Source organism: Mauremys reevesii, linkage group 18 (genome assembly GCF_016161935.1).
Source record: "Mauremys reevesii isolate NIE-2019 linkage group 18, ASM1616193v1, whole genome shotgun sequence".
NCBI classification, from domain to species: Eukaryota; Metazoa; Chordata; order Testudines; family Geoemydidae; genus Mauremys; species Mauremys reevesii.
In genome coordinates this window covers 11,771,433-11,785,262 of record NC_052640.1, presented here as the reverse complement: position 1 = coordinate 11,785,262, position 13,830 = coordinate 11,771,433, and the positions used below count along the sequence as shown (strand labels likewise).

At 39.4% G+C, this 13,830-nt stretch overlaps 1 protein-coding gene across 2 annotated transcripts in view; it reads left to right on the top strand.

The window, feature by feature from the left end:
• LOC120386491 (RIMS-binding protein 2-like) overlaps window positions 1-13,830 on the top strand; it is a 390,924-nt gene that overhangs the window by 177,541 nt on the left and 199,553 nt on the right. Inside the window, exon 15 of one of the 2 annotated variants that reach the window (XM_039505869.1) lies at window positions 8,276-8,445. The exons of the other annotated variant lie outside the window; for it this stretch is intronic. Within the exon in view, the coding sequence (XP_039361803.1) occupies window positions 8,276-8,344 (69 nt within the window). The 3' untranslated portion in view covers window positions 8,345-8,445. Of the gene's footprint in view, window positions 1-8,275; window positions 8,446-13,830 lie in introns of those variants that run through there. 2 annotated transcript variants of the gene reach the window in all.

The window sequence follows — 13,830 nt, the reverse complement described above, 5'->3', positions numbered from 1 at the left end:
AAGGAAGCTGCTATGTAGTGGTGGTGCACACCTGCTAAACAACGTTTGTATTCCACACCATATTTAACTGCATTTCCCTGGTGGTTAGTTGAAATGGTTCCTGTATTTATTCAAGATTCAGTCCTGCAAATAGAACTGCACAGAGTCCAGCACAGAGTCCTACTTAAGCAAATGGGACACTGTGAAGGGCTAAGGATCCACAGATATAGATCTGTTTGCAGGCTCTGGCCATAGTCTAAGCCCTTTCAGATCCTTTGGGATTGAAAGCTGCTATTGAACTGTAAGATACTGTGATTGTTAGTGCTGTGAGTAGCATGTATGTTGGTTAGTTATTTGGTATGCATTTTCTGGTTTCCAGATAATACTCAGCACTTGCACAGCTTTTGATCTTCAAAGCACTTGGCAATCATTAACTAACTAATTTGAAAGAAAATTCCTAAAAATAAACCCCTCTGTAGATAAGAATAAACGAGACTTTTTTTAGCCTGCTCTTCTTATTCTCCTGACATTGCACCTCATGGAACAGCAAGTGAAGGCATGACTCTGACACTGCCTAAAAGCCTGATTTCTGAAGCTTGAGATTCTAATTTTGGTGGGGAATTTATCCATTTGAAGGATTGGAGTTTTATTCCATCTGAAGTATTTATGTTTAATATGATGGGAGAAAAGTTTTTAAATGTGATGTTTTGAACTACTATTAATGCCTGCTTTGCATCTCTATAAAACGAATAATTATACAGCTGTGATGTGAACTGAATATTCGTTTTTGATGAAAAATGTTCCTATTCAGGTGAAAAGTAAAGCCTGTATTATGTGAGTTCTGTTTAGTAGAACACATTTGAGAACATAGATAATTGTTAGTAGAGTTATCATAGCTAACAAAAGGGGCCAGATTCTCATACCATTGAAATCAATGTCAAAACTCTCATTAATTTCAGTCGGTCCAGGAATTGTGCCCCAAGTGTGTATCCTTAATGAAGATGAACCCCGAGTGACTGGATGGCTCATGGGATTGATAATGGGGCATAGTGCTTATTATTTGTACGTTGCTAGTTCTAGTCAAGCACAGGTTAGACAAGAGTCGATTTCATAAAGCCCTCTTTCACAGACAATGCTAATTGACACCACTGTTTGAAGTCTCAGCCAAGAAACCAAGGGATGAAAGTACGTGACGACTGAATGACCAGTTTTAGTCCTAAAGATGTTTGGCTTAGGGTTATTTGTGGGGGAGTGAAGAAAATTTAAACTGTTGTTGGCTGGATGGTAGCAGCAATGAACTTTAGTTTCCAGGGTTGTCAATCTGGCCTCCCAGAATGACATCAGCTCCTTGGGGATAACGTAGTTTTCACACCCATTCATTTTTTTAATGAACTGAAAAAGCGACATCTGCAATGGTACATTTAATCATGTGAACCGAAGGTCAGAAAACATTAGCTCAATTCTCCTTCCTGGTGCATTTTATTTAAACAAATGTTTCATTGCAAGAAAAATCCCATGGTATCTTAACAAACAACTAGATGGAAGCTATTTCCACCTTCATCCCCTTCATCTCTATCATTAGCTTGCTATGTACATAAATATAACCGGGGCTTGCACTAGTTACCCGTTAGTTACTAAGCAACAGTATCATTGGCCTCTGGCTACAGCTGCTAGTAAATGACTTGTAGCTCCCTGATTGTAAATTAAAGTGCTCTAAGTTTGGAATTGAGGCTGTTAAAAGGACACTAATGCAGGCATAATGCCATTTTCCACATGTAGCAACAATGTGTCAGAAGAGCTACTCAAGCAGCATCGGTTTGCTGGGTTATGCTTGTATATCAAAAAATTATAATTACTTTCGTCTTTCCCAATCCATACTGTTCTCTCCAGTACATACTGTTCTTTATTTTAAGTCTTCCTGTCTCTACGTAAAAGGAAAAAACAATATGCATTATGCATTCCAAGCATTTACTTTGTTTTATTTTTTGCAAGGATGGCAATGCTTGATGTTCAGCATGTTACGCAAAAGCTCAGCTGCAAGAAAAATGTGAACACAATTTAAAAGAAATATCAATACTGAGAGTTTGGTTTGCAATTCAGAGACACCTCTGATTTAGGACGGCCAACTACGGGGCTGAATGTTAATGAATTACCACAAAGAAAGCAGGCTTCAGAAGTGACATTTAATATTTCATTGTGGATAGACTGCCCTAAAAGGAAACTTACTAAGATGAGTTTTCTTCCCCATTCCCGCTGCAGCACATATATATTTCTTTGAAGGAAGGAAACAATGTCTGTGGATTAGAGCAGCATTTGGCTTTTGATACATACCTCTGTAATGTAATGGCTTGCCATATAGGCATTCACCTTTTTGTCATTTTTGTGTGTCTTTGTGAATAGTGTTTGGGCTTTTTTGACAGCCTTATTGCCCTTGGCAATGCTGTAATTTTATTCTTCGTTTCCGCAAATGAATTTACTTGCATAACCTTTCATTTCTGCTGGTGTTGCTCTGGAAATAATTACTCTCTTTGCAAACGTGGAAGTCTGACTTGACTAGATTAACACAGCACTGGTACGATAAAGAACGTTCCTATCTACAAGTCATCAAGAGAAAGTTCCATCAAAAGTAGAACTGTATTTAGTTTAAGGGGAAGGGGGAAAGCAAAGCTTGTTCCCCTCTCCCAAAATGCAACGAGCTTGTTACATTCTTGAATGTGACTGCACTAAGGCTATAAAAGGTATTTAAAACCTCAAGCCATTCAGAAATATCCGGTATAAGGAAAAATAGACTGAGTCACTGTATTGAACTAATTAGCTTGAAAGCTGGCTGACCTTTTCTCAATCCCCTAAAACAGTTATTTCAGTGTTGGGAGTTTTAAAAAGATAGTTGACCTAGAAACACTTTTTCTAATAAAACATCCTCTTCTCCACCCCCCTTTACTGTCATGGAATAAACGGGCATCCTATCTTTCAAATGCATTAGATGGTCTGGTTAATATATTCCTGATTTTAAAAAAAGGTTGCAAATAATTCTGAGTAATATGATGCTCCATCTGATGTAAACAGGGAGGAAAAAAATCTATATCAACAGCACCCAGTTTTAAAAATTGAGCTGCCTGTGGCCATCAGTAACTATTGATTTGAGCCAAGAATATTACGCCCTGTACGATTAATGGCCAAATCCTGCTAGTCTTATTCATGTGATGCCAGTGGGAATGCTCACTTGACTAAAGTGAGCAAGATTATGCCCTTATTTGCTATTTTTCTTTAAGATTTGGGGGCCTTCAAGGGTTAGGGGTTATTCACCATGAGTTGTCAGGATCATAACATTATAAGACCCATACATGAGGGCAGAACCAAGTGTTGCAGAAACAGCTGACTGGTGTTGTGCCTGAGTTCAGCCACTTCTCTGCTTTTTTTTACCCCAATTGTCCCCTCTTTTCCTTCTCTGCCATTTTGAAATTCAGTATAGCTACACTGATGAAAGCACTAGGGCTGAGAGGAAAGATGATCTTCTGGACCAGGATATAGGAGTTGAACCCATATTTCCTGCCTCGGTCACAAACTCCCTGTTTCTCCCTGGGCAGGTCACTAATATCTCTGTGCTTCGGTTCCTTATCTGTAACTTTCTCCTACCCTTTGCCATGTCTCTTTAGATTGTAAGCACTTTGGGGAAAGGGGTGTCTCATGATGAGCATGAACAGCACCTTGCACACTGGGGCCCTGATCTCAGTTTGGGCTTCTAGGTGCCACAGTAAGAGAAAGAATCATTCTTCATAAACAAACAGTCTCTTAACCGACAATTAATAATTGCACAAGAAAAGCTAACTAAATTATTCACGAGACACCTCCCACACTGACACCTGTAATGTCTCATCCAGTCCTATTTATCACCTATTTATGAGCCCTGTTGTCATAATAAAAGTTATATTTTCCTTGCGTCCTAAGGCAAAAAAATCTGTCCCTAGAATATCAAATGACCAGTCAATTCATCATTTCTTACCTTTTCTTTCTCTTTGTCTCACACAGAATGTTCCATAAAATATCTGTTTTTTTTCTTAATCTCTTTGCTTGATTAAATAGGATAAAACATTCTTCCATTCAGTTTTGTTTAATATGTGTTCTTGTTGGAGATCTTCTGGATTTTTGTGGACAACAATTCAATTTCTGTGGAACTGGTCTTTAAAGATTAGTTTGAGGTACATTCTCTGTCCTTTGTGATACATTCATCCCAAGCTCGTTACATTTTAGTACTATGGGTTTTTTTTTAAACTCATAGCTTTAGAAATGTTTGAACAATCCAATTTGTCTTTACCCGATAGGCTGTGGGTGGACAAGTGAGGTGAGTCGTGTTCAGCTCAGCAAGGATATAATGAGGCATATAAATAATTAGCCACACATATCAAAAACCTTCTGCTTATATAGGGCAAACCCCTGCATAATCCCAAAATCTTCAGTGGGGCTACTTGTTTCAGTATGGCAAGCAGGATTTGAATGTCTCTGTATGTGTCTTTCTGTAACACGATAAATACAGTGTGGAATGTAGTCATAAAAGGAAAATAATACTGTCAGAAAAAAGGCCCTCTGTATCAAGAAAGTAATAACCTTTTTAACCTTCATTGTTCCCAACTATACCAATAAATTCAACACTGGAGTGTTATACACAGCTGCAGTTAACAGTAATATCTGCAGTTTATTCCTACAACTGAAGTACCAGGAAACAAAAATGACAGCAATATCTTCAAGTGAAGGAAGTCTGACATAAACACTTGAAACAAATTCTATTAGCTATACTGTTTTAGCTGACAGAAAACTAAACACAATTGTAGACAAAGGCTGAGATTTTTAAGAGAGTCTGAGGGACTTATTTCAATGGAACTTGGGCTCCTAACTCCTTTAAGCTCTTTTAAAAACCCCATCCTAATATTCTTATAATTTTTGACATTTTAATTCATTCACCATAAGAAAACAATTAACTGTTAACTGGAAATAGGTCAAACGATTGCATCTTTATTAAGAATGCTCCATGGGGTTTATGTGGTTAAAAATTTGCCAGACCCATTTTTGATGTTTTAAACCCCTTTCCATATTATTTTTAGATTTAAATTTTTTAGATTTCAGTGTTTGAGGGTTCTGTCCTAGACTAGAAGCACAAGTGCCTGAATACCATGAAAGAGTCTCTTCTCTTAAAACTTTCAATTCAGTTTTGCAGACCAAGGAGCTACAGATAGTTCAGATAAGAATCTTAACTTTTGAATGCTTTTGTGATCTGCACCCAATCTCTGAGCTTTGATGTTTTCCCATTTCTGCAGTTAACATACAATAGATGTCAAAATAATTCCACTCCAAAAATAATACTTTCCAGTGTTTTGAAGCTAGATGCATATATTCTGTATTAGTCTTCATAAATAGTAGAAATTAAAAAATCACTATCAGTTTGAGGGATACATTCAGCTTGGGCAAGTTTGTCCTAATCATAGAAATCTTCTGCAGAAAATATTCCATTAATATGGTATTTCAGTCACGTCTAATAAATGTGATAGATCTGTCCGGCAAATGCGGACTCCTGTTTCCTGAAAATGAGCATAGAAACCAAAATATTGGGCATTGATTTACCTCCATGTTTGGACATAGTGCTCTTAAACAACTAACTTCAGCAAACCATATCTAAAGTTATCTAAAGCCTCAGATCATGTGAGCATTGAAGAAATAATCAAGTCAAGACACAAGAAAGACTTTCAGACCCATTAAGATCTAACAGTGCTTATTCCTGGGGGAATTCGGCACCAAAAAATTAAAAATTCTGTACAAATTAATTTCAATTCTGCAATAATTCTGCAAAAATCTGCATGTTTTATTTGTCAAAATAACACAATATAATCACAACAGTTTCAATTACTTTGGTAATTTATTTCAAAATACCTGCCAGCAAGTATACAATACAAGTATAACAATGCAGACAACAAAAAAGATTCAGGAAATGTTTTTTGACAAATAGGTTCTGTACTTGGCATATTAATATGGAACTGTGGGTGATAATTCATTTAAACTACAATACAGAACCATACTTCCTGCACCCCTCAGAAGCAGTGTAAAGGCTTGCGAGAGTCAGGGGAAATGGAGGAACTGAGGGAAGTAATTGCTGGGAAGGAGCCTGAGTATGAACTTGAAGGGTTGCTGGGTGTGGGTGGGGAAGAGTATGGAACAGTTTTTTTTGGTGTGGGTGGGGAGGGACTATTAGGGAGTTTCCCCCATGCAGAACCCTGGCTGACCCCGAGACTCCCATTCAGTCAGGCACATCTACCCCATCCCCACGTGTCCCTGCACCCCCACGTGTCCTTGCATCCCCTGTCCACATGTGTTCCTCCACCCCCACTCAGACATCCACTCCCCCTATCCCCATGTGGCTCTAAACCCCCTTCACCAATCCCCATGTGGCCCTGCACCACAGCTGCCAACTTTCATGTGGTAAATAAGCACCCTGACTTTCACAATAAGCCAAAAATCAAGCTAATCCCATTTCAGAACAAGGCCAAAACAAGCCAATCCCTAAGAACCCCAACACTCTATGTGACTAGATCCCCCCGGCATGCAGCCTGGGACTGTGGTGTGCCCCTGACTCTCTCCCCCCTTGCCCCTGCTTGCCCCTTGCCCCTGCTTGCCGGGAGCTGATCAAAAAAAAAAAAGAAGCAACAAGCTACAAGCCAAACAAGCAACAATCTACAAGCCAAAAACTATCCAATAAGCAACTCATAAGCCAGTTAAGCCAAAAACAAGTCCAATTTCTGTGTTTTTTCCATGGGTTTGGCATGTCTGCCGTGCACTCCCTACCAGCCCCCTCCCCTCATCTCCATGTGTCCCTGCACCCCTTGTCCCATGTATCTCTCTGCCCCCACTCAGCCATCCCCTCCCCCATGTAGCCCTGCACCCCATGTTCCAATGTCTCTGCACCCCCTCAGCCAGCCCTTCCCCTCATCTCCATGTGTCCCTGCACCCCCTATCCCCATGTGTCTCTGTGCCCCTATTCAGCCATCCCTCTTCCCCCTGTAGCTCTGCACCCCCTCCCCCTCTGCCCATATTGCCCTGCACCTCCTTCCCTCGTGTGGCCCTGCACCTCCACTCCCATTCAGCCCCTGCCCCAGTCTGTCCTCCCCCACTAGCCCTTATGAGCTCTGTCTGTCTCCCCACATCCCCTGTCTCATGACCTGGCCCAACAAACTGGAGAACTGATCTGAATTCAAGAAGATGAAATTCAATAAAGCTAAGTGCAGAGTACTTCACTTAGGAAGGAAAAATCAAATGCACAACTACAGAACGGGGAATAACAATCTGCATGGTAGTCCTGCTGAAAAGCATCTGGGGGTTATAGTGGACCACAAACTGAATGGGTCATCAATGTGATGCAGCTGCAAAAAAGGCTTATATGATTTTGGGGAACATTAACAGGAGTGTGGTATGTTAGACACAAGATGTAATTGTCCTACTGTACTCAGCACTGGTGATGTCCCAGCTGAAGTACTGTGTCCAATTCCGGGAGCCACACTTTAGGAAAGCTGTGGACGAATTGAAGAGAGTCCAGAGGAGAGCAACAAAAATGATAAAAGGTTTAGAAAACTTGACCTATGAGGAAAGCTTAAACAAACTGGGCATTTTTAGTCTCGAGAAAAGAAGACTGATAAGTCTTCCAATATGTTAAAGGCTTTCACAAAGAGGACTGTGATCAATTGTTCTCTATGTCCACTAAAAGTAGGACAAGAAGTAATGGATTTAACCTGCAGCAAGGGAAATTTAGGTTAGATATTAGGCAAAACTGTCTAACTATACAAGTACTTAAGCTCTGGAATAGGATTCTAAGGCAGGTTGTGGAGTCCACTTCATTGGAAGCTTTTAAAAACAGGTTGGACAAACACCGGTCGGGGATGCTCTAGGTTTACATGGTCATGGCACAGTGCTGGGGGCTGGATGTGATGACTTCTTGAGGTCCCTTCCGGCATTGCATTTTTATAATTCTATGATCATAAAAAAAGTAACATGGAAATAAAATGTGACTTGGTAATGTTACTAAGTGGTTCCAGAGCCTTATACCTCTGTCTCATCTGTTAAGATCCACTGTTTGATCGCTAGTAGCTCGCTTGTCACATTCATCTCTTCCTAGTGGCATTTGTCCAGATCTCTGAAACTCACCATCACCATTAATGGGAATCTCTTGTCAACAGCTTCAGGAGTGAGGTCAAGGATTCGAATGAGCATGTAGACTGAACTCCCCCTTCTCTTCTAAACATGGTTTTCCCTCCAGGTTAGGATGGAGATACATAGAGGAAGCTGGCCCTGCTACTGCCCTGGCAGTACCTTTTTTGTGGATTAACAGAGGACTCCAATCTCGAAGCCTGTCAATCTGGCACTTCTCATCAGTGCTGAAATCACTTGGAAAAGAAAAACCATGCATGTGATTATCGAAAGCATCACTATTTATAACCCACTGTGGCAATCCATCTCAGGTCACTAGGAACTAAGAATATTACATATAAATAGTTGTAGATTGTGAGTGTGAAAGAGACATATATGGCTGTTTTATGAGTTGTGAAAATCTATTGCGTCTTTAAATGACATTGTTCACATCTCTTGGCTTGTTTGTGACATGTTTATATCAGCGAGTACATCAGGGACTGCTGAGTCCAAACAAATGGTGATGAATGCATTTTAAAGTTTTCCATGCTGCTTGCTTTAAATAAATTTGCATTAATGAACAGATTATACTCCTCATGATCCTTTCTGAGTAACAAACACTAAAAATAGATTTGTTACAACTTCGGCTGCAATTTTGACAGTTTTTGAGAAGGGGAAATAGTACTGAAAGATTATAATTTGTTGTTTTTTAAAAAAGTGTTTCAAAACAATCTGAACAAACTGGGGCAAGCTTGCCATTCTGTGCATTTGACATCTTGACAGTTTTCAGCCTAACTTTCCATTCAAGATGGGTGAGTGCTGAGTTGTCTGCAGAAGCAGATTGCTTTTTATAAAAAGTCAGGCTCTGATTACTGAGCAGAGAGAATATTTTCCTGAATTTATAAAGCAAAGCATTATGTCATGCTTATCACTCCTTTGTATTGACAGGCAGTTGATCAGGAGGTGACTGGACTTAAGGGAACATAAATTGTATTTAAATAGTTGATCTGGGTGCATTAGGGATGTGGGAAGTGATTTTAATAAATTAAGAACTGATTCAATTCTTTAACACTGTACCAAATATTTTTTTCTTTAGCGGTTTGAAAATCTTCAGTCACCTTTGTATTAAAATTATTTTTTATTTCTGCTTCCATCTGTCCTGTTTCATTTCTCCTTCCAACTTCTGGTCAGGAAGTGCCAAAACAAAGCTGTTTGTGTGGTATTTTACCTTAAACAGGAGCAGGAAGTATCAGAATGGTTGCAAGAATCCCTTTTTTATGAGATTTCTAGCCCAGTTTTGTAGATGAATAAGCATCTGTATCAAACCTTTTGAGTTTTGTGCATGTTAGGCTTCTCTGGGGGTGGGGTGAGGGGTTAAGGTTATATAGATCTCTGTTTACAGTGCAAAGTTCTGATCTGGTAGTAATGCAGGTAGGCAGGATCAAATGGAATGATCATGTCCCTAATGGAAAAGGACATAAGCACGGAGACTTCCTCAGACTTTCATATAGGCCAAAAGCATTAAAGTAGTCAACATGGCCACTTGCTTAAAGGATACATTTGCTGGATGAATGTAACTACATCCTAGAGTATACACTCCGATTGTGGGAGCAGGTGTATCAAATGGAACTTTGTGTTTCACTAATTTATGAATGATCATTTCTGTTTAACTGTTGATGAGATGCACATTTGGTTGTGTAGCAGCTGAACGATTTAATGATGCAATCATGGCTTTCTTCAGAGTGGACCCATGCTCTGAAATATGAGTTCAGAAAGTGCGTTCGAGAGTACTTCTGGTTCATTTGACTTGAACAATCTGGAAGAAAACCTCGTAGGACATGACCTGTAAGGTTAAAAAAGAATTTCAGAGAAGATGCTGTTCCAGAGATGCAACATTTCCATTGCAGCATGAATTATTTATGCTTGAAAGGTGTATTGTCAACCCTGTATAAGACCAGGGAAAGTACTATATTTTACAAGCTGCAAGTCACCTTGTAATGGCTATTCAGAAGAGCACTTAAGCACATACTTAAGTCCCACAGACTTCAGTAAGATGTAAATACGTGCTAAAGTTAAACATGTGCTTAAATATTTTGAGTTGGAGCCTAAATATTTAAACGGGTTCTGAATTCTTTAGTAAATATTCCACTGTATTTACCAAAGTTCTAGCCAGATCACTGTGACTTGAATTTTTTGCACACAGTCATTGATTAGAATTAAGTAATAGAATTGGATAGAATTCAAGCCTAGTCTTGCAGTTTGTCATTGGAAAGAATTAGCTAATATTTTTTCATAAAACTTTGTGAATAATACTTGCAGTTTCATTCCGGCTCATTTTGCAGTTGGAAAGCTTCACTGTTCATTTTTTTTGTGTGTGAATCCTTGTGAAAATGGATTTGTCTTTTAAATGAAATATCAAACTTTCAAACGTAGTGAGGTTTTTACTTGAAAATAGGAACATGGGAAGAGCCATGCTGGTTCACAACTGATGTCCATCTACTCCAGTATCCTGTCTTCGACACTGACCAATTCCAAATGCTTCAGGGAAATAAATTTGGTGTTAGGCCATTATGGGATTTCCAGTTTCCAGGGAAAGTTTCAAAAAGTTAGACGTTGGCTTATGCCCTGAAGCTTGAATTTTTATCTCTCTTATAAAGCACTTGCTTATTTGTGTTTATTATTCTAATTCTGAATAATCTTATCCATATAAAATGTCTTATCTTTCTTTGAATCTTGTTGTGTGCATGGACTCAATTATATATCCTGTAGCAATAAATTTCACAGTCCAGCTGTACATTATGTGAAATGTTTTCTTTTATCAGTTTTAAATTTGCCGTTCCTTAATTTCATTATATGTCCCTTTCTTCTTATAATAGGATAAATTTTGCAGATTTTGGATTGGCCCGTCTTCACAAAATCCAACCAAAATGTGGAAAACCTCAAATTTTGAGGTTTTTTTTAAAGTCACTAAGAATTTCACACAGCCCTAGAACTAATTTACAATAACTCTCTTCCTTTAGAGACAAACATCAAAAGACTCTGTTCCAGATGCTTATCTGAATGGCCAAGGGATGCACCCCACCCATGTACCCATTTGCTACACTGATACTGACTTGGACTCTTAATATATTCCATGGGTGGCGTACCCGAGCCCACTTATCCACTGATGCTTTAAAAACTCCCGCACCCTAATCTGGGTCTATGCTGGTTATGTGATATGTATGTATCGCGTGATCCTTGTAACTGATACCTGTAATCCCTCATAACTCAAGCCTGACCTCAGATGTACAGTACCTTCCCTCTGAACTTGTGTATATTTAATTTTAAACATTAACTTTAATAATCATTTTAAATCTGTTAGACCTCTCAAGAAAGCAGTTGTCTTTATGAATTTCTTTCAGTCCTACCAGAACCTAGAAATACAGGAAAATAAAACAATGAGTGGAGAGTGGATAGAATAGCTATCCATTTTTTTCTGAAACTGAAGAAAGGTTTGGTTCAGGATTTTTATTTTTAACATCTTAACTCTATTCCCTACCCTTTGCCTATTAGAAGCTAAAACTTTAGCCTTCATCCATTGGTGAGGAAACCATGCTGACTTCCAAATGCAGTGGGACCAGTTTAGAGGCTTTTAGATTCCTGAAAACATGAGGCAAATATTTCCAGGATATGTATTTTATAGGAAGATAACTGGAAAAGGAAGGTAGAGTCTATTATTGTTATAAATGTACTGTACAAAGTTTCTGCTCTCTGAATTTTCCATGATGATCCTACCATTTGCATCCTGATGTCCTTAACAGAGTGTTAGGTTAAGCAATGTCAAGGCTGTACCAACAGTTGTTACTGGAAGATTTGTTTTTTAATTTAAAACCTTTTGTTCCTAATTTATCTATTCCGGTAATTAAGGTTGTGGCCCACCCTAAAGGAGTTTCCAGGGAAAGCCGCAGTTAGCTAACTTCCCCTTGAAAGGACATGGATATAGCCTTCCAATCAAGAATAGGCAAACAAGCAATAAATTCTTCGAAAACAAAAATAATATTTATGTAGGAGTGAGTGAGTACAGTAAAAGAGTAGCGATAATAGAGTCACAATTAAAAAGGAATAAAGTGGCGCAGCAAATAAAGACACAAAACTACAATTTTATAGTTTCAATTAATTCTGTAGTATATAACAATAATATAATCATTCTCTTAATACTCTATACCTTATAACAATATAGCAGTTAAACATATAACAATATATTAATTAACATTCAATATTAAACACTTAAAACCAAACATCCACTAAGCGTAGGCCTGGCAGTTACTAAATGGGTAGGGAATCTTACTCAGACCACAAGCATCCAGCTTTATTTACACTTGAAACCCATATGCTCTAAGATGATAAAATAGAGGAAGATTTTGGCTTACAAAGGCCTTCTTAAAAGCCCTTTGATTCATCACTGGAGCGGTTCTTCTGTTCTGTTATGGTGTTGGAGGGCGATGGTGTAGCCATAGTTGGCTAGTCACTGAGCATGTGCTACCGGCTGCGGTGTTGTTCTGCTGCCTTTTCCGGAGGTAAAGTGGTTCCTCAGGCAGGAGAGACGGCAGCCCGCTGGGTAATTGCTGCAGTGGCTGCTGCGAAGGCCCCTTGCTGGCTGGATGGCGTGAGTGGCCATTGCCAAGGGCAACCCCGAAATCCTGGGCGGGCGGCTGCTGCTGCTGCTGCAGTAGCTGCTTTTCAAGCAGCCTCTCCTTTGCTGGGTTCCGCTGCTGCTGTTGGTCTGTAAGCGCCTTCTTCCTTGCAGGTGTCTGGCAGAGCTCCTCTCTTTAACTAGTCCTTGCTCCCCAGGGCCCCCGGGGGGGCGGGGGGGCAAGTGGGGCAATTTGCCCCGGGCCCCACAGGGGCCCCCACAAGAATATAGTATTCTATAGAATTGCAACTTTTTTTTTATGGAAGGGGCCCCCAAAATTGCTTTGCCCCAGGCCCCCTCAATCCTCTGGGCAGCCCTGTTGCTCCCTACAAGGTGTTAACCTGCTGGCTGTCAACTTTACATACAATTTGCAGCTCATTAGCTATAATTGGCTGAATTACGATCATAAATCAGCTTTCAGATATTAGCATATGTTAATTATATGCTAATTACTCATGTATACTAGTAGCTCCTCCTCCCATAGACTTCTATGGGCTCAATGTATTCCTGTAGAGTTTTTTAGCTGAGCTTTGGATGAACCCTAGCTACTTCCTGTCTGGAAGTCCCATTTGTTCTATGGGCGACAGTGTATTCCTATGGGGTTTTGCTGAGTCTTTTGCCATAGGAAGTGATGCAATACCTTGCCTTGATTGCATCATCCCTATTCATTTCTATGGGCTTTTATCTATTCCTGTGGAATTTCCCACTACGTTACATAACCCTATAGCCGCCATTACTGTATTTTCTAATTTAAACTGTTCTTAATTTTTATTCAATTAAAACTTTATTCTTAAAATTACTGTTCTAAGCCATGTCAAAGGGTCCTGACACTACCACCACTCATTTTATATCCAATTAAGAGAATTACATTTTCCCCAAATTTAAACCCCTTCCAGAGGTTTTTCTCCAAACCTTCAATTTAAAGTGTTCTAAGGCATTTCTGGCAACTGAGGCAAAATCTCTCGCCACACAGTTGATGAGTAAATGTGAATTTTTCTGGCTCCTTTCTGTTC